At 41.4% G+C, this 18,812-nt stretch overlaps 1 protein-coding gene across 3 annotated transcripts in view; it reads left to right on the forward strand.

Annotated features, from left to right (window-relative positions):
• slc22a7b.1 (solute carrier family 22 member 7b, tandem duplicate 1) overlaps positions 1 to 18,812 on the forward strand; it is a 41,902-nt gene that overhangs the window by 14,687 nt on the left and 8,403 nt on the right. For 2 of the 3 annotated variants that reach the window (XM_037542127.1, XM_017702554.2), the window contains exons 5-11: positions 2,131 to 2,299; positions 3,515 to 3,638; positions 5,092 to 5,201; positions 6,017 to 6,231; positions 6,430 to 6,538; positions 7,677 to 7,883; positions 9,230 to 9,506. In XM_037542127.1, coding sequence (XP_037398024.1) covers positions 2,131 to 2,299; positions 3,515 to 3,638; positions 5,092 to 5,201; positions 6,017 to 6,231; positions 6,430 to 6,538; positions 7,677 to 7,883; positions 9,230 to 9,311 — 1,016 coding nt within the window. In that variant the 3' untranslated portion in view covers positions 9,312 to 9,506. Of the gene's footprint in view, positions 1 to 2,130; positions 2,300 to 3,514; positions 3,639 to 5,091; positions 5,202 to 6,016; positions 6,232 to 6,429; positions 6,539 to 7,676; positions 7,884 to 9,229; positions 9,507 to 14,042; positions 14,432 to 16,403; positions 16,508 to 16,669; positions 16,825 to 17,118; positions 17,288 to 18,361; positions 18,486 to 18,812 lie in introns of those variants that run through there. The other variant, XM_037542126.1, reaches the window with a different exon arrangement.

Here is an 18,812-nt window from a genome sequence, read left to right on the forward strand (position 1 = left end):
TATTTCTAAGGTATTGGAAAAAGTAGTTGCCACTCACCTTCAGGATCACCTTAAACACAACAACTATTTTGAAAAATTTCAGTCTGGTGTCCACGTTGCTCACAGTGCAGAAACGGCTCTGGTTAAAGTCACTAATGACCTTCTGATGACAGCTGATGCTGGCTCACCATCTTTGCTCATCCTCCTTGATCTGTCATCTGCTTTTGACACCATTGACCCTGGTACACTCCTTGACCGGTTCTACCATACCATTGGACTCACGGACACTGCTTTCGCCTGGTTTCAATCTTATCTCACCAACAGAACTGAGTACATTTCCATTGGAACTGCAAGGTCTCAATCATATGCAGTGACCTGCGGGGTTCCCCAAGGGTCAGTCCTTGGGTCCATCCTCTTGAATTTGTATATGCTCCCCCCTTGGCCAGGTTATTAGTCTTTATGGAGTTTCATTTCACTGCTATGCCAATGACATCATCATCAGCATCATCATCACCATCAGCCTTTTCAATCCTCACTGCCTGCCTGGATGAAACACAATTTTCTTCAACTGAACAGTACAAACACTGAGGTGATGTTGATTGACACCCCACATCAGATTCAATCCTTTCCCATAACCAATATTACACTGTCCGGTCACACCACACCTTTATCAACAACAGTTACCAATCTTGGCATAAAACTTGACCCTCAGCTCACTTTTGAAGACCATATCAAACATCTTTGCAAGATTTCCTTTCATCATCTCAGAAATATTGCCAAACTCCGTCCTACAGTCACTGCTTCAGATGCGGAAAAGCTGGTTCACGCATTTGTTTCCTCCAGACTGGATTACTGCAATGCACCTTTCATTGGGATTCCTAACAACAGTCTTCAAAAGCTACAGTACATTCAGAACAGTGCTGCTCGGATCCTGATGAGAGTACGGAAACACAAACACTATCCTTCACTCTCTCCACTGGCTTCCCATCTCTGTTAGGGTTGAATACAAGGTCTCCCTACTCACTTACCAGTGCATCCATGGAAATGCTCCTCCCTACCTCAAAGAACTTCTCACTCCACAAACCTCATCACCATCTCTCCGCTCTACAAACCCAAATCGCCTTCTCGTTCCCAGGACTAAGCTCAGCACCATGGGTGATCTGGCCTTTTGCTCCGCCACAACTCGTTTATGGAATGACGTCCCTGACCATTTGAAGGCACCATAGACAATTGCGAGTTCTTTATGAAACCAACTACAGATCCATTCATCATTGTGCACACATCTTTTTTTCCAGGTTCTTAAAGTTTTTGGAAGCCTATGAAGTTGTGCCCTCCTTTAATATGCAGCACTGCACGTAACTCAGAGTCTTCTATCTACTCAAAACAGCCATTAAGTAGTTATTCATTTTTCAGGAGCTGTTTCTGAGGCGATTATGTATCCTGTTTAAAAATGACTTAAAGATACAGAGAAACCTGCAAGACCTGATAGACCACCAAATCCACCCCACCCCGTGAAAAACAGAACTTAATGCTTTCATCTCAGTGGTCACACGACGCTGCCCACAGCACGTTGTTGGCTGGACATTTTTAGTTGGTGGACTGTTCTCAGTCCAGCAGTGACACTGAGGTGTTTAAAGACTCCAGCAGCCCTGCTGTCTGATCCACTCAGACCAGCACACCACACACTAACACACCACCACCATGTCAGCGTTACTGCAGTGCTGAGAATGATCCACCGCCCAAATAGTACCTGCTCTGTGAGGGTCCATGGGGTCTTGACCACTGAAGAACAGGGTAACAGAGTATCAGAGAAACAGATGGACTACAGTCTGTAACTGTAGAACTACAAAGTGCAGCTATACAGTAAGTGGAGCTGATAAACTGGACAATGAGCGTAGAAACAAGGAGGCGGTCATCATGTTACGCCTGATCGGTATTTATTTTTCATAGCATCTTATTGTTTTGCTATATATGGAAGGTATTCTATTACTTTCATCCATATTCATATATATTTTCCATATTTCATCCATATTTATGAATAATGAATACTGCTATGCATAGATTGCTTAACTCTGATCTGCAGTGTTGTGTGTAATATACTGTAGTCAGTCATGATGTTGCCCCATCTTCATCTTCATCTTTTTGTTGTAGGTATTGAGTGGGTGGACATTGAGCACCGCACATTTATTGGTGTGATTGGTAGTATGTCCTGGTCGGTAGGCAACTTGCTGCTGGCTGGCATTGCTTACCTGGTCACTGACTGGAGAATGCTGGTCATTACAGTCACCACTCCCCTTTTGCTTGCTACTGCCACCTGGTGGTAAGGAACCAACAATGCACACATTCATGACTACTTCAAATGTGTGAATTGACCAGTGGTGGACAAAGTACACAAATCATGTGCTTGAGTTAAAGTAGAGACACCCAAGGTAAAATATTTCTCCAGTAAAAGTAGAAGTTCCTCTCTTTAGACCTCCACTTGAGTAGAAGTACTAAAGTATTTACCTTCAAATGTACTTAAGTATAAAGTAAAAGTACTAAAAGAGTAATTAACTTAATGCATCTTAGTTCCAAGTTTAAGTTGAATAAAAACTGGCTTTAAACTCAGGATCACAGATGAGCTCCTTTACTATGTTGATCTGTAGGCGTCTGTTCATAAACATAAACCAGCCCAAACTCATTTACTATAAAATGAAATGGTGTTTGTAGAAATTCAGAAAAAAGCCGCGTCAGTCTCGACTGCATATGTGGACACATTTCTATATTGAGCTCTATTTACACAAAGTTAGGTTAGTTCATCATTTATGTTGAACAGACTCTCCCAAAGTTTTACGTTGCTGCGCTGACGTTGAACCGCGTGCTGCACTGGGTCGGTATGACCAACAGGTCAAAACCAGCTCTAAACAAAGTGACCGCTGGGCCCTGATTGGTGCTCTGGCTTTGCGTTTCTTTTGTTTTGACATGTTACGTTTTTATACACACAGAAACCAAAAGGAACGACAGATTTCTCAAAATGTAGGAGGAAAAAGTCGGATATTAGACTCTGAAATGTAGTGGAGTGAAAGGAAAAAGTCGCCCAGAACGGAGAAACTTCAGTACAGATACACCAAAAAATACTAAAGTACAGAAACTAATTACATTTACTCAGTTACTCAGTTACTGTCCACCACTGGAATATTCACTCACTGGCCACTTTATTAAAAAACCTCAACCTACATTGTTTCCTGTGTGTTCTGGTGATTTGGCTTACCTCTGGTAATAAACTACATGTTTACTGTCTAGAATATAAAGTCTGGGTCTTTAATCATAAACATTACATCAAAAGATGCAGATTTGTTGCTCAATATTTCATTCATGATTTTCTTTCTTGGGAACAAAAAGAGACTAAAACTAAATGAGAAATGTGATCACTTTTGAAATATGAGGCATTGTGGAATGAATTTTAATTTTAACTTAATGTTATACCTGCTGATGTTATGCTGCAGTTGTTGGTAATCCAGGCCCAGATTTATCAGTTCTTATTGGACTCTTACAGGTGGGTCCCTGAGTCTGCACGGTGGCTGATAGTGAGTGGACAGACAGACAAAGCGTATTCATCCCTGAAGAGGTGTGCCAGATTTAACGGCAGAGGAGACTTCACATCCAAAATCAAAGTAGAGGTGTGTAAACTCCATTGTTTCACATGAACCTAATTCTGTTTTTCTGTTCACCGATACTGGGTGACAGAAGAGCTCCTGGACAGGGATTAAGCCCAGTCCTGGACTACAAAGCATTAAAAGGAAATACACAGATCAGCCACAACAATAACACCAACCTCCTTGTTTCTACACTCACTGTCCATTTTATCAGCTCCACTGACCACATAGGAGCACTTTGTAGCTTTACAGTTACAGACTGTAGTCCATCTGTGTCTCGGCATGCTTTGTTAGTCAGAACCCCCACAGGACCCCCACAGAGCAGGTGTTATTTGGGTGGTGGATCATTCTCAGCACTGCAGTGACACTGACGTGGTGGTGGTGTGTTAGTGTGTGTTGTGCTGGTGCGAATGGATCAGACACAGCAGTGCTGCTGGAGTTTTTAAACACTGTGTCCACTCACTGTCCACTCTATTAGACTCTCCTACCTTGTCGGTGAACCTTGTAGATGTCAGAGACGACAGCTCATCTGCTGCTGCACAGTTTGTGCTGGTCATCCTCGAGTCCTTCATCAGTGGTCACAGGATATTTTTGGTTGGTGGACAATTCTCAGTCCAGCAGGGACACTGAGGTGTTTAAAAACTCCAGCAGCACTGTGTCTGATCCACTCAGACCAGCACAACACACACTAACACACCACCACCACCATCATAATGTGAGTGTTACCGCAGTGCTGAAAATGATCCTGTAGGGGTCCTGATCACAGAACAGCACGGTGAAGGGGGCTAGCAAAGTGTATATAGTTCAGGATTTGACTTTATTCCTGTCCAGAAAACCCGACCCAAGGTGTTCCAAAATAACCTTTTCTGTAATGTTCTCTCTCTCTCTCTCTCTCTCTCTCTCTCTCTCTCTCTCTCTCTCTATCTCTCTCTCCCTGTCTCTCTCTCTCTCTCTTTCTCTGTCTCCCTGTCTCTCTCTCTCTCTCTTTCTCTGTCTCCCTGTCTCTCTCTCTCTCTCTCTTTCTCTGTCTCCCTGTCTCTCTCTCTCTCTCTCTCTTTCTCTGTCTCCCTGTCTCTCTCTCTCTCTCTCTTTCTCTATCTCTCCCTCTGTCTCTCTCTCTCCGTCTCCCTGTCTCTCTCTCTCTCTGTCTCTCTCTCTCTCTCTCTCTCTCTCTCTCTCTCTTTCTCTGTCTCCCTGTCTCTCTCTCTCTCTCTCTCTCTCTCTCTCTCTCTCTCTCTCTCTCTCTCTCCCTGTCTCCCTGTCTCTCTCTCTCTGCCTCCCTGTCTCCCTGTCTCTCTCTCTCTGTCTCTCTCTCTCTCTCTCTCTTTCTCTCCCTGTCTCCCTGTCTCTCTCTCTCTGCCTCCCTGTCTCCCTGTCTCTCTCTCTCTGTCTCTCTCTCTCTCTCTCTCTTTCTCTCCCTGTCTCCCTGTCTCTCTCTCTCTGTCTCCCTGTCTCCCTGTCTCTCTCTCTCTCTCAGACTCTCTCCATTATTGCAAAAACAGCTACGCAGGATCGCATTTACACCTACCTTGACCTTGTCAAAACCCCACGCTTAAGGAGACTGACCCTCCTCACTGGCATTGTGTGGTAAGTGTGCTTGTAATTTTTACTATTTTGTGCAAAAGTCAGAGACCACCCATTGATTAATGCCATCTCCAGTCCAACCGCCATTATTTTCACCATCTGTAAAAAAGACATATTTAACAGAAAATTACACAGAACAACTAAATAAACTATCAATATTTTATTATTCAGTGAGTCCAATCTTTGCCTTTATTACAGCTTTTCTGTTCTTTTCAAGGTTTTCGTTTTGCAAAGAAATTGGCAGGGATATTTTTCCACATCCTCAAGTTTAGTCAAGTTTAGTCAAATAGTCAAATAACAGCTTGGAAAAGTTTATTAAACCATGATACATATACAGTATATGTACAAATTGCTGCTGTCACAGCAAAACCTTTTTTTTCATTTTTCAGTGTATGACATAATTTGAAAATACTTACTGTCCTTTACATTGTGTGTAAATTTTACGATAAAAGGACCAAAAGAAACGGCCCAAAATGACTTGGAAAAATATCTGGTTCCACCACAATATCTGGTCTTATCCAGAGCGACTTACAATTTGATCATATTTTACATAGGTAGGCCAAGGTGGTATTAGGAGTCTTGCCCAAGGACTCTTATTGGTATAATGTAGGGTGTTTGCCCAGGTGGGGATTGAACCCCGGTCTACAGTGTAGAAGGCAGAGGTGATACACACTACACTAACCAACCACTCTGTGTTCCTCTCTGTGGTTTCTGCTCATACTCCTCATACTCTGAGGACGCTTCTGGTGAGAAAGAGCACATAAGAACGAGAAGATCATCTTTAATGCATCCATACAGCTTCTCTTCTTCTCCCGTAGGTACGGTGTGGCCTCCACATACTATGGCATCAGTTTAAACATGACAGGCTTCGGCCTGGACCTCTACCTGACCTGTTTCATCTACGCCGCCATAGAGGTCCCTGCGAAGATCTTGGTCTATATCAGCCTGAAGAAGATTGGCCGAAGACCTACCCAAGCGGGCACACTTCTGCTCACTGGAATCTGCATCGTCATCAACATCATCATGCCTAAAGGTGACATTCTACAAAAAAGGACGTTTGGGAATATGACACTCTTTTGGCTTTGACCCCAAAAATAAACAGCTTTTATTTGAAAAACTGAAACAGTAAAGAAAAGATTTGTTTTTGTTTCCTGAGGTTAAGGTTAGACATGGACATGTTAGGTGCAGTCATGCATCATTCAGTTTACTGTGCATGTGTTTCTGTCTTTAGATTACTGGACGTTTCGCACTGTTGTAGCAGTGCTGGGTAAAGGGCTGTCCGAAGCTTCCTTCACCACGGTCTTCCTCTACACCACAGAGCTCTACCCTACGGTCTTACGGTCAGTCACAACAACAAGATACAAGAGCACAAAACATCTTGTACATGTCGACCAGGGGTCGATGACACGAGGTCATACAGCTCTTTTACTGCTCTGTTGTGGCTCCACAGCAGAATTAGATTTCTAGTTAAAAATAAAATAATCCTGCTTTGCGGTAAAATAAAGCGCTGCTGGTCGTTCAACACAGTTTAACAGTAAATGGTCTTAAACACTGGAGAACTGCTAATTCACCCTTTAACCCTGAAGATCGGCACACAGGCTGCTGGTCACCATGACAATGCAGACAGCACCTTGCCTAGCTAGTAGCTAATGAAACAGCAAAGAGAGAGATTTAAGACGAACGTCGATCATTTGGAGATCAATCGACTTATTTTCATTTATAATCACTCCAGCTGGTTTCCTGATACGTTTAATCTGCAATGAGAAACTCAAACACTAAGAAGTCACGAAGCTGAAGTCGCTTCTCATTCACCAGCTCCTTACTTGAATTCTCCCGTTCCACCATAAATGGTGCAGCAGTTACATTCTGGTGCCTCAGCTACCATTTAAGGTGGAACAGGAATCTGGTGAATGAGAAGCGACTTCAGCCTCGTAAAAAGTCAAACGTTAAGAGACATTTTACGAGAAACTGTTCCACTTTTGAGGAAAAGTTTCCTGCTGGAGATGCGAGAAAAGTGGCTATAGCCAAGCTGAAGCTTAAAGCAGAGCAAAATAAGTCTGTGTTTTTCTTCATATTATAGTTTTTAGCGTGTACTAGAACATTAGCACATACTGAAACATATTTATAGCCAAGACGGTAAAACGTTACTTTAATAAAATGGACATAAAATGTGTCTCCCGAGGTGGTTAGATTTTTTTTGTTGAAAGGACAAAATGTCTCTTCTTAATATTTGTTAAGGTCATAAATTTCAGCATTAAAGTTACATGTCTGCATGAGATTATGTAAAATAGGATGAGATTCAGCAAACAGAATGGGGAGGCTACTGTACATTTGTGCACTCAAAAAGTATTGATTCACGTTGTATCTTTTATGTCATTTCCCATCATGTGCGCTTTAAACAGAACTTGTAGAACTTGTGGATTACATCAGTTTAATTTATTAACATTTGCTTTCTCCTCTTCTCCTTCGCTGGAGCAGACAGAACGGAATAGGCTTCAACAGCTTTTTGGCTCGACTGGGCGCCTCTATCTCCCCTCTTATTATGTTACTGGAGGACTTGTGGCTCCTCCTTCCTCAGGTGATCTTTGGCATGTTGGCTATTATCTCTGGCCTGGTGGCCTCTCTTATTCAGGAAACTAACAACACTCGACTGCCTGAAACCATAGAGGACATCGAGCGGACAAGGTAAAAATATGCTAGTAGTATAAAGAGTTTGCAAACTGAAGCATTAGATAAATAAATGCTTCATAAAAATTTTAGTGCTTACTCTGCCATCCTCTAACAAAAAAAGTATGTGGACACTTGACTGTCACAGATGCTTTTTGAACATTTAATTTCCAAACCATGGGCATTAATATAGAGTCGCTCCCCTTTGCAGCTGAAGCAGGGTCCACTTTTCAGGGAGGGTTTTCCACAAGTTTTGGAGTGTGTCAGTGGGAATTTGTGTCCATTCAGTCAAAAGAGCATTTGTGAGGTCAGACACTGTTGGGAGAGAAAGGCCGGCTGAAAGTTGACGTTCCAGTTCATCCCAAAGGTGTTCAGTGGGGTTGAGGTCAGGGCTCTGTGCAGACCTTTGGAGTTCCTCCACAACAGACTCATCAAACCATGTCTTTATGGATCTTTCTTTGAGCACTGGGGCTCATTCATGCTGGAACAAGAAAGGGTATTCACCAAAACAGCCCCAGCTCATTATCCCCCCTCCTCCAAACTTTGCTGTCGGCACTTTGCATTCATGTAGGTAACGTTTTCCTGGCATCTGCCAAACCCAGATTTGTCTGTCAGCCTGCCAGATAGAGAAGCATGATTCATCAAACTAGAGAAAACATTTCTACTGCTCCAGAGTCCAGTGGTGGTCTGCTTTACACCACTGTAGCTGATGCTTGGAGTTGAACAATTAATCTTATCATGTGTGTAGATGCTCTGCCATGGAAACCCATTTTGTGAAGCCCCCAACACACATTTCTTGCGCTGATGTGGCTTCCAGGGGCACTATGAACTCACTAGTGAGTGATGGAACAGAGGACTGACTTGTGATATCATCATATGACAGTGCTTAATTTATACACCTGTAAGAGATAGGTGTGGCTGAAACACCTGAACTCAATAATAGTAATTCGCAGGGGTGCACACATATTTTTGGCCATATTTATGTCCAAAAAAATCAAAAACCCTAGAATTTATAAGCAACTTCAGTCTCAAAAATGGTTTGAGTGCTGACATCACAACAATAGGGGTAAAATTCAGACAATAATTTTGTCACAAATATTTACATGCATGATATTGTTTTCCTCAGAATAAACCTGATTAGTCTTTAATGTAATAACTTTAAAGCTATTGCAAACAATCATTTATATTAACAACATTTTGAAAAGTTTGCTGTCCCCAGACATTTGACAGGCAGTGTTGTCCATGCGTTATACGTTTTATAGCAATGGGGTCTTTGTAGTGGTTAATTTTAGATTTCTGTTTACATCATTGTTAATGTTCTTATATTAAATATCAACACCATTCTCTGTGTCTGTTTCCTACAGAAGGAGATCCCTCTGCATCACCTCAGAGAAGCAGAATGAAATCCCACTGAAAACAGCAGTGCCTGAAGACAAAGCGCCATAATTTTATTTTTCTAACTTTATTAAAAACTGACATTACTAACTCTGCTTTATAAGATGACAATACACAGAACCAAAAAAAGCCTGGATTGAAAAATATTTCTGCAGTCAATCATATACAGTACTGTGCAAAAGTCTTAGGCACCCAAGACACATTTTCAAAATCTATTTATTTCCAAGCCTCTCCTCCTCGAGGAAGTCCAGTATTATATGTAGTTAAAAAGCAGCTCCTGGTTTGACCAATCAGTGCTCAGTAAAGTGAGCTCATGATGTAATTGATGATATTAACGAGTCTCTGTGGCGGCTGTGAAGGTGTCGAGGAAAAATACGGACCCAAGAAATTCTTGTTACTTTTTATTGTTTTTATGTTTATTTGAATTATGAATATGAATTTATTCTAATGTATATTGTGATAAACTCACCGCTGAGGTCAATTGTTTAAACATTTGCTTAGATGCCTGAAGCTTTTGCACAGTACTGTATAAAAAAATTTACACTAGCTCAGTGAAAACAATTGTTGTTGATGCAATATGAGGTGCCATAAAATTAGAACATATTTCGTATATTTTTTACAGTGTATCTGTGATTTGCTTGTGGTACACTAGAGTGTAATATGAATCAGGTCCTTTACAGAGCCATTCAGGTCCTGAATAGCACTATAAAATGTCTAGGTGGATTGAGTGTGTTGGGGCAGATCCTGTGGGGTTCTTGACTACTGATGATCAGGGTAAAGGGGGCTAACTAATGCAGAGAAACAGATGGACTACAGTCTGTAATTGTAGAATTATAAAATGCACAAAATGGACAAATATTTGCCCACTGTTATAAGTCATAACTGCTAAGTTAAAACACCCTTTGGCAGATTCTTGCAGATACTTGTACCCAGCTGGGTATAAGAATAAAGTCTTTATTCTTGATTTTAGAAATATTCCTCTACTCTTTCTTCACTGAATGTGTCACATTTGCTTTGAGAATTTGCTGATATTTAGTTGAATCCATTCTTCCATTTACGTGTGCAGTGTTTCCTGAGCCCTGGCTACCACACAACCCCCAAACATAATGGGCTCACTCCATCGCTTAACAGTTGGCAAGGTGTTCTTTTCATCAGATACTGCTACTTTTTTGATGCACCACCACTCCTGTGTCAGCTAAATGTTTCTGCAGGTCTTTTGCTATCATGTGGGGGTTTTGCTTTGCCTCTCTGCTCAGCTTCCTGTCAGCTTCCTGACATTTCTAAGTAACATTTCAGGCAGTGGAAACTTCTGTCATTGTTTGGTATACATTGTCACCCAGAGAAAGATGGGTACCCCTTTTGAGTCTTAGTTCCTGTCAAGGTTTCTTCCTCTTGTTTGCCTTAAGGGAGTTTTTCCTTGCCGCTGTCACCATTGGCGACACTCATGGGGGCTCGGACCTGGACTTCACTGTAAAGCTGTTTTGTGACAACACCTGTTATAAAAAGTGCTTTATCAATAAACTTTGACTTGAAATTTGTTTGAATAGAACTTTTCATACACAGCAGCAATTCAGTGCTTTACACAAACACAAAAAAATAAAAGCATTAAATAATATCAAATCATTTAGAGATTTAGCGCCTTCGAAAGGCATTTAACAATAGTTACAGAAAAAAGTTCAAATTTAAGTGCTAAAGATAAAAGACAATAGCATAGCGAATAAAATAAGGGATTTATAGATAGAAAATAGTGTTGAAACAGTGAAGTGCCTAAACAAAGGCACAAGAAAATAAGAGCATACGGACGGTCCCTAGTGGCTGCAGAGGCCTATTGGGCTCTTATTCTTCAAACAGATCAGCAATGTATTTTGATCTAAGGCCATTTAGGGATATACACACATAGAGAAGCATTTTAAAGTCAATTGGATTGGAGGATTAGAGAAATGTGCTCAGATCTGTTTGTTCTTGTAAGCATTCTAGCAACTGCGATTTGAATAAACTGTAGCTGTCTGATTGTGGTCTTGAGAACGGCCAGTACTAGAGTCAAGTCAAGTCAGGAGGCTTTTATTGTCATTCCATCTGTGTACAAGTACAACCCCAATTCCGATGAAGTTGGGACGTTGTGTAAGACATAAATAAAAACAGAACACGATGAATTGCAAATCCTTTTCAACCTATATTTTCAACCTCTATTCAATTGAATACACTACAAAGACAAGATATTTAATGTTCAAATGGATAAACTTTATTGTTTTTTGCAAATATTCACTCATTTTGAATTTGATGCCTGCAACACGTTCCAAAGAAGTTGGGACAGGGCCGTGTTCACCGCTGTGTTACATCACCTTTCCTTTTAACAACACTCAATAAGCATTTGGGAACTGAGGACACTGATTGTTGAAGCTTTGTAGGTGGAATTCTTTCCCATTCTTGCTTGATGTACAACTTCAGTTGCTCAACAGTCCGGGGTCTCCGTTGTCGTATTTTGTGCTTCATAATGTGCCACACATTTTCAATGGGAGACGGGTCTGGACTGCAGGCAGGCCAGTCTAGTAACCGCGCTCTTTTACTATGAAGCCATGCTGTTGTAACACGTGCAGAATGCAGAATGCTTGGCATTGTCTTGCTGATATAAGCAGGACGTCCCTGAAAAAGACGTTGCTTGGATGGCAGCATATATTGCTCCAAAACCTGTATGTACCTTTCAGCATTAATGGTCCCTTCACAGATGTGCAAGGTACCCATGCCATGGGCACTAACACACCCCCATACCGTCAGAGATGCTGGCTTTTGAACTTTGCGCTGATAACAATCTGGACAGTCCTTTTCCTCTTTGGCCCAGAGGACACGACGTCCATGATTTCCAAAACAATTTGAAATGTGGACTCATCAGACCACAGGACACTTTTCCAGTCCATCTCAGATGAACTCTGCCCAGAGAATCTGGCGGCGTTTCTGGGTGTTGTTGATATGTGGCTTTTGCTTTGCATGGCAGAGTTTTAACCTGCACTTGTTGATGGAGCAACGAATTGTGTTCACTGACAGTGGTTTTCTGAAGTGTTCCTGAGCCCATGTGGGAATATCCGTTACAGAATGATGTGGGTTTTTAATGCAGTGCCGCCTGAGGGATCGAAGGTCTCGGGCATTCAGTGCTGGTTTTCTGCCTTGTCGCTTACTTGCAGAGATTTCTCCAGATTCTTTGAATCTTTTGATGATATTATGGACTGTAGATGATGAAATCCCTAAATTCTATGCAACTGCACTTTCAGGGATGCTCCCTTTGTACCCAATCATGACACTCACCTGTTTCCAATTAACCTGCTCATCTGTGGAATGTTCCAAACAGGTGTTTTTTGAGCATTCCTCAACTTTCCCAGTCTTTTGTTGCCTCTGTCCCAATGTCTTTGGAACGTGTTGCAGGCATTAAATTCAAAATGAGTGAATATTTGCAAAAAATAATAAAGTTTATCCGTTTGAACATGAAATATCTTGTCTTTGTGGAGTATTCAATTGAATGTAGGTTGAAAAGGATTTGCAAATCATCGTATTCTGTTTTTGTTCATGTTTTACACAACTTCATTGGAATTGGGGTTGTACACAGTGTAGTGAAATTATGTTCCTCCAGGAACACGGTGCAACATTACAGTCCAGCCTGTTAAAGATAAATGAATGCATGAATTAGTTTCTCTGGAACTTGTTGTGACATTACTTTTTCTTAATATTCTTGAGATGGTGAAAGGCTGCTTTCACCTTTAGCCCTTTAAGTCTTTGCTCCTTATTAGGCTCCATTTGCAGATCCTCGGCTGCTTAGAGGAGCTTGTGGTTTTTGAGTGTTAGGTTGAAAAAGTCAGAGATTTTTTTTTGGAATTGTAAGCTGACGACATTTCTTGACCTGCCTAACCAATCAAGTAAGGCCTAACAAGTCCACTGGAAGGTTGTCCAGATATGCCACAACCACTTCCCTCTATGTCCTTCCAGTTGTTATTTTTTCAGGTCATTGGGTCCTGGGTCACCCAGCTACAGCAAGATGCAATGTCATGATTTCATTGTTCTCTCTTGTTCAGTCTTTTTCTTGTTCAGCGGTTTACTCTTTAAGCTGTTTCAGTGATTCTGTTCTGCACACCTTGACATTTGAGTTAAAAATTTCTCTTCATTCCCTTCAATGTTGGCTCACTAGGAACTTTCTAAAAAAGATTAACAGAAAATCACACAGATGTACATGCATTTGTTTCAACTTCTTACATCAGCAATTGGATCTACACATGCAAACAGTTTATTTCCAAATTGCCCTTAATTTAATTTTAGGTGAATAGGATTTATGATGACGTTCTTGCTTTGGTGGTGCTTTTTGGTTCCTGCATCTATTTCCAATACTACAATTTCAGCTTAACTACTTAACATATGAGAATTATATTATTATTATGTGGGGTTCCAAGCACTTTAGGAAAAGTTGGCTTCTTATTTTTATCATATATATTATTTATCCATGACTACAATAAATGCTACTTGACCATATATTATCTGGTTTGACGTTTGTGCTTGTTTATGAGTGCAAGATGTTAATGTACATTAGAAAAGTGTAGGAATAAGTGATGAATAACTGTAGAAACGAGTGGACCTCTCAGAAATAGCCTTCCTGCACTCCATTCATCCTCAAACCAGGTTGTCAGAGTGGGTCGTCTCTTTATTTTTCCTTTATTCCTGGGAAACTGGGCTAGATTTTGATTGATTTGTTTCTTAATTTTATTTCTCTTGGTGGTCTGAAATTCAGTGTCCATTCTGCAGGTCTAAGGATGAAGTTTGAGAGCCTGTTGGCAGAAGTTGGCGGTTTTGGACGCTTCCAAATTGCGCTCATTCTTTTGCTGGTGATCCCACGGGTCACCCTGCCGTTTCACTTCTTGATGAATAATTTTATCGCCGCCATCCCGTCGCACCACTGTGACATCACTTCTCTGGATGCCGATGGTGTATTTGAGAATCTGACCCAGGAGCAAAGACTGACTGTCAGCATTCCACAACATGAAGACGGAACCTTTGCTTCCTGTCACATGTTCACAGAGCCTCAGTTCCACCTGCTGGAGAACTCATCTGGTGCCACAGAATTTCCTGTTGCCCAGTGCCAGGATGGATGGGAGTATGACCACAACACTTTTAAGTCAACCTTGGCTACTGAGGTAATTCTTTTGAGAGTTTTCTCCTCATCTATCAGCTTACTCCCTCCACACCTGTGGTCACTAACCCTGGTCTTGGAGATCTTCCCACCTACAGAGTCTAATTCTACCCACAATTGCTCGAGCTAATTTATTCAAGTCCTTGATAGGCTGGATCAAATGCACTAGTGTAGAGCACATGTTGGGTGTAGGTTGGAACAAAACTCAAAATTTGGGACCACTGTTCCACACATTTATTTGCCAGTTTATTAGGTACTCCTAACCTTATAACCTACATTTTACCTACACTTATTGGCCATTTTATCAGGTACACCTATCACGCTGACAAATGAAAGGAAAAACATGAGGGGATAAATGAGTGAAGAGACATAAGTGATGATACAGTCAAGAAATTGCCATTAAACCGTGCTCTGTGACATGTATAAAAATGCTGTGCAGACCAAACTAACTTTGCTTTTAGATCAACATGAAGAGGAAAAGATTTAAGTGACTTTGAATGAGGGTTCAATAATGAGACTACTGCTTACCTGACTAGTGTTTCAATAGGAACAATGACTGAAGTGATCTCTACATTTAGATCTATGGAAAAGACATCAATAAATATGGTTGAAAGTGTACATTTAGTGACCATGATGCTTGTGCATTAGTGTGACCTATATGGAAAAAAACCCCAAATGATCTGTTCCTCAGGTGACTGAGAATGTAAATGCAGGGTTTGATCAGACCGTGTCAGCAAGAACAGTAAAGCCACAGCTATAGAAGGTGATATTACGGTAGGGTTGCAGTCCATGAACCCCTCATTACAAAGACGAATGACCATTTTTCCACAGAGACGTGGAAGATCAGATCATTTTTCACCATATTCTCCACAGGAGTATGTGTACAGCAAGAGAACGGCACAGGCCTGAAAGCTTGAACCCTGCAGGGCCCTGCCAGAGGGTCTGGCTTCTCTGCTATGCTGTGGAGTAGAGTTCGGTGGGGGACTTTTTTCTCTCTCTCTCCCACAAGATTTCATCCCACTCCCAAAAAATGTTTTGTCCCACACCCATCAAGGTGAACTGACATCCAATATCTGACATAGCTTATTCATAAATGTTATTCTCTGCTGAAATAACACAGCAGTCACGGTCATCAGGCTCACTGTGAAGTAACTTCACCAAACGCCATTTATTAGCATGAATTAAACCACAGATCAGTTAATTTTACTGTTTCACTGGGCTCTGAAGCTGGACTGAAGGCTCTACCATCTTAGTAAGCCATCAGAATTTGTGTGTTCATGTGATCGGTTGCTTCATGACAAACATTTCTGTCCTCATGGGAGTCTTATCCAGGATGGCAGTGCACCATCCACAGGGCACGAGGGTTCACTGAATGATTTAATGATTATAACAACTATGTAAATCATATGCTATGGCCTTCACTGTCACCAGATCTTACCCCTTAGGAAAATTTGGACCAATGTGTTAGACAGCGCTCTCGACCACAGTTAAAGCATCAGTTGAGGGAGTATGCTTCCAGTACAGTTCCAGAGACGTGTATCTATCTATGCCAATGTGCACTGAAGCTGTTCTGGAAGCCCAACACCACACTAAGACAGTTTGTGTTGGTTTTTCTTTTAATTTGTCACCTCGTGTACAGACTATAGTATATCCTTCGCTGCACAATTTATCAGCCCCCTTTACCCTGCTTATCATGGAAAGGGGCCATTATAGAACTACTGAATCAGACAATGCTACTTGCATGGTGGTGTTTGTGGTGCCGGTACTTGTGTATCATGTACGGTGGTGTTGACTGGGTTTTTACACTCCACCACCCAATATCTGGTCAGTAGTGGTCTAGCAATGGTACCTGATATAATGAAAAATTAAAGTAGGTACATAGTAAGTGAATCTGATACACTGGCAACTCATCTCATTTTGTCTTCCTGAACAAATCAGAATCAACAACAACTCTAATATGTTCCCTTCTCTTTCAGTGGAATCTGGTATGTGATAAGAAGGGTATGAATAAAGCCACGGCCACCATCTTCTTCAGTGGGGTGATGGTTGGAGCAGCTGTATTAGGCAGTCTGAGTGACAGGTGAGGTTCCTTGATAAATGAATTTGGTAGATCATGAAGCACAGCCTACAGCCAAAAGATTAGGAAATTCAAGCATCTTCTAAACTGCATGAATCATTTCAAACATATACATTCACTTCAAAGGAAACAACGTTTAATTCTCCACCACTTTGTCCTCTTCAGATTTGGCAGGAAGCGCATGCTGATGGTGTCCTATCTCTCGGCGTCTTTCTTTGCCATCGCCAGTGCATCCTCGACCTCCTATGTCATGTTTGCTGTTATGAGGTTCTTTACAGGAATGGGAATCACCGGCATTAGCATCATCAGCATTGTACTCTGTGAGCATCTACTACCTGCTGAAAGAAAGCAAGAACTGTGGACAGTAATCTGGAATCGTTGTTGTTAATTTGTGTTTTAGCACCGACAGAATACCTTCACTAGAACCTTCAACTATTGGTGTCAATTACTAAACTCAAATCTAGTCCTTCAAGAAGGTGCCCAAAACTTGTGCAATTTTGACTCATAAGGAATTCCATAGCTGGTTGAAATAGTACAAGTGTTACTAAAACAACTGTAGTTACATGTATTTATGACCGGATACTGTTCATGATGCATCCGATGTCTCTATGCAGGTGTGGAGTGGTCAGACATCAAACACAGGACAATCGTGGCAGTGATGATAAGCCTTGATTGGTCCATCTTCACCATGATACTGCCAGGCATCGCTTACTTTGTCAATGACTGGAGATTCTTGGTTGTCACAGCAACATCTCCTCTGGCACTGGCGATAATCTGTTGGAGGTAAGATCATATTTATTTATTTGAATATATTTTGTTTTTAAATTGTGGGAAACAATGTAAGTGACCAGCCTGTGCTGCTGGCCGCCAGCAGAGGGTGATGGCTGCAAGGTGCCTAGAGGTGCCATAACTTCCAGGAGCTCCAATTCCCTGAAGCCCTTTGGCTGATTAGGCCCAACCTGACACACCTGTGGACTCCTCTACTTAAGGCTGTGGCAAACAGCAGCCCTTTGCCACAATTTTGTAGAGGGGTGACCAGTACGGTGCACAGCTCAGGTGGGTATTTAAACAAGAAAAGAAAAAGAAAGAGGGCTGGCAAAAACTAAAGAAAGTAATTGCCCCAAAAGTACTTAAAAACCACAAGAAGGCCTGAGCTATAAATGGCTCCAAGCTGTACAAAAGGTGTTTGCTCCGCTATGAGTAAAAGGATAAATAAATAAAGTCTGCCTTCCCCTCATAACTACAGAAGATGACATTTCTGTTTTCTGATTATCTCTTATCTCACATTTGTAGTTCAACCTTTGTTTGAGCATGCTGCTTTAAGCGTCCCCATTTGTTTGCCCCTTTTTCGGCTTTTTTATTTTCCATTCCATGAAGTGTTTCTCCCAACAATAAATCCATCGACTGCTGATCAGTATTGGCTCTGGGTCACCTCAACTCCAACGTGCCAAATTCACACTGCATTGCCTCAGTAAATTTGTTGAACACCCTTTCTTACGGGTTTTCCTCTTTGCCCTTTGTCTGCCTCCCTGCCATTCTGTGACACAGATTCCTTGTCTCATTTGGATCGGCCTGAACTAAGACTACTAGCAAGCCAATGTAAACCCTAACCAGTGGTAATTTTGCCAACTTGATAGTGGAGAATACAAAAATACCATAGCTCTTGTTAGCATTCTGTTTAGTGTACATACATTTTAAATCACAAAGCATATTTTGCCATGCTAATACCACAGACGCTAGGATACTACACAAAGTTACCATAGCTGCTTTAGTACAGTCCCACCCTGAACAATTTAGTGTTGTTCCTACAGAGGATGCTGTGAACATTAGCCTAGCATGTGAACTTTTTTCCTTCAGGTGGATACCAGAGTCAGCACGATGGTTGATAGCCAATGGCAGATTAGCAGAGGCCCATCACTATCTCACTAGGTGTGCTTCAGTCAATCACAGAGAAAAAAGTCTGAAAGACTTCAAGCCCCAGGTAAGGTGCCTTTACACAAGTGCTGAGATGATTGACCAGGGATGCCGCCACATCTACAAAAGTAGTGGGCCAAAAACGCATTGTTTCAAAAGACAACCAGGCCACTAACCGACGGACTAACTTTCAGCTTTACACATAGCATATATCATCTTAATATCACAACCTTATAAATATAACAACCTTATATTCATGAACCGTGTCAGTATGTTAGTCGTCTTTTCTTGATGTTGTTATCCGTGTTTAATTTAATTCAAATAAGTCAAACTAACAGGTGCAAGTTACAATGTTTGAAGTTTTATTTGATTCACACTTATTTATTTTAAGACC

The sequence above is a fragment of the Pygocentrus nattereri genome, chromosome 10, assembly GCF_015220715.1.
Source record: "Pygocentrus nattereri isolate fPygNat1 chromosome 10, fPygNat1.pri, whole genome shotgun sequence".
Classification (NCBI taxonomy): Eukaryota; Metazoa; Chordata; class Actinopteri; order Characiformes; family Serrasalmidae; genus Pygocentrus; species Pygocentrus nattereri.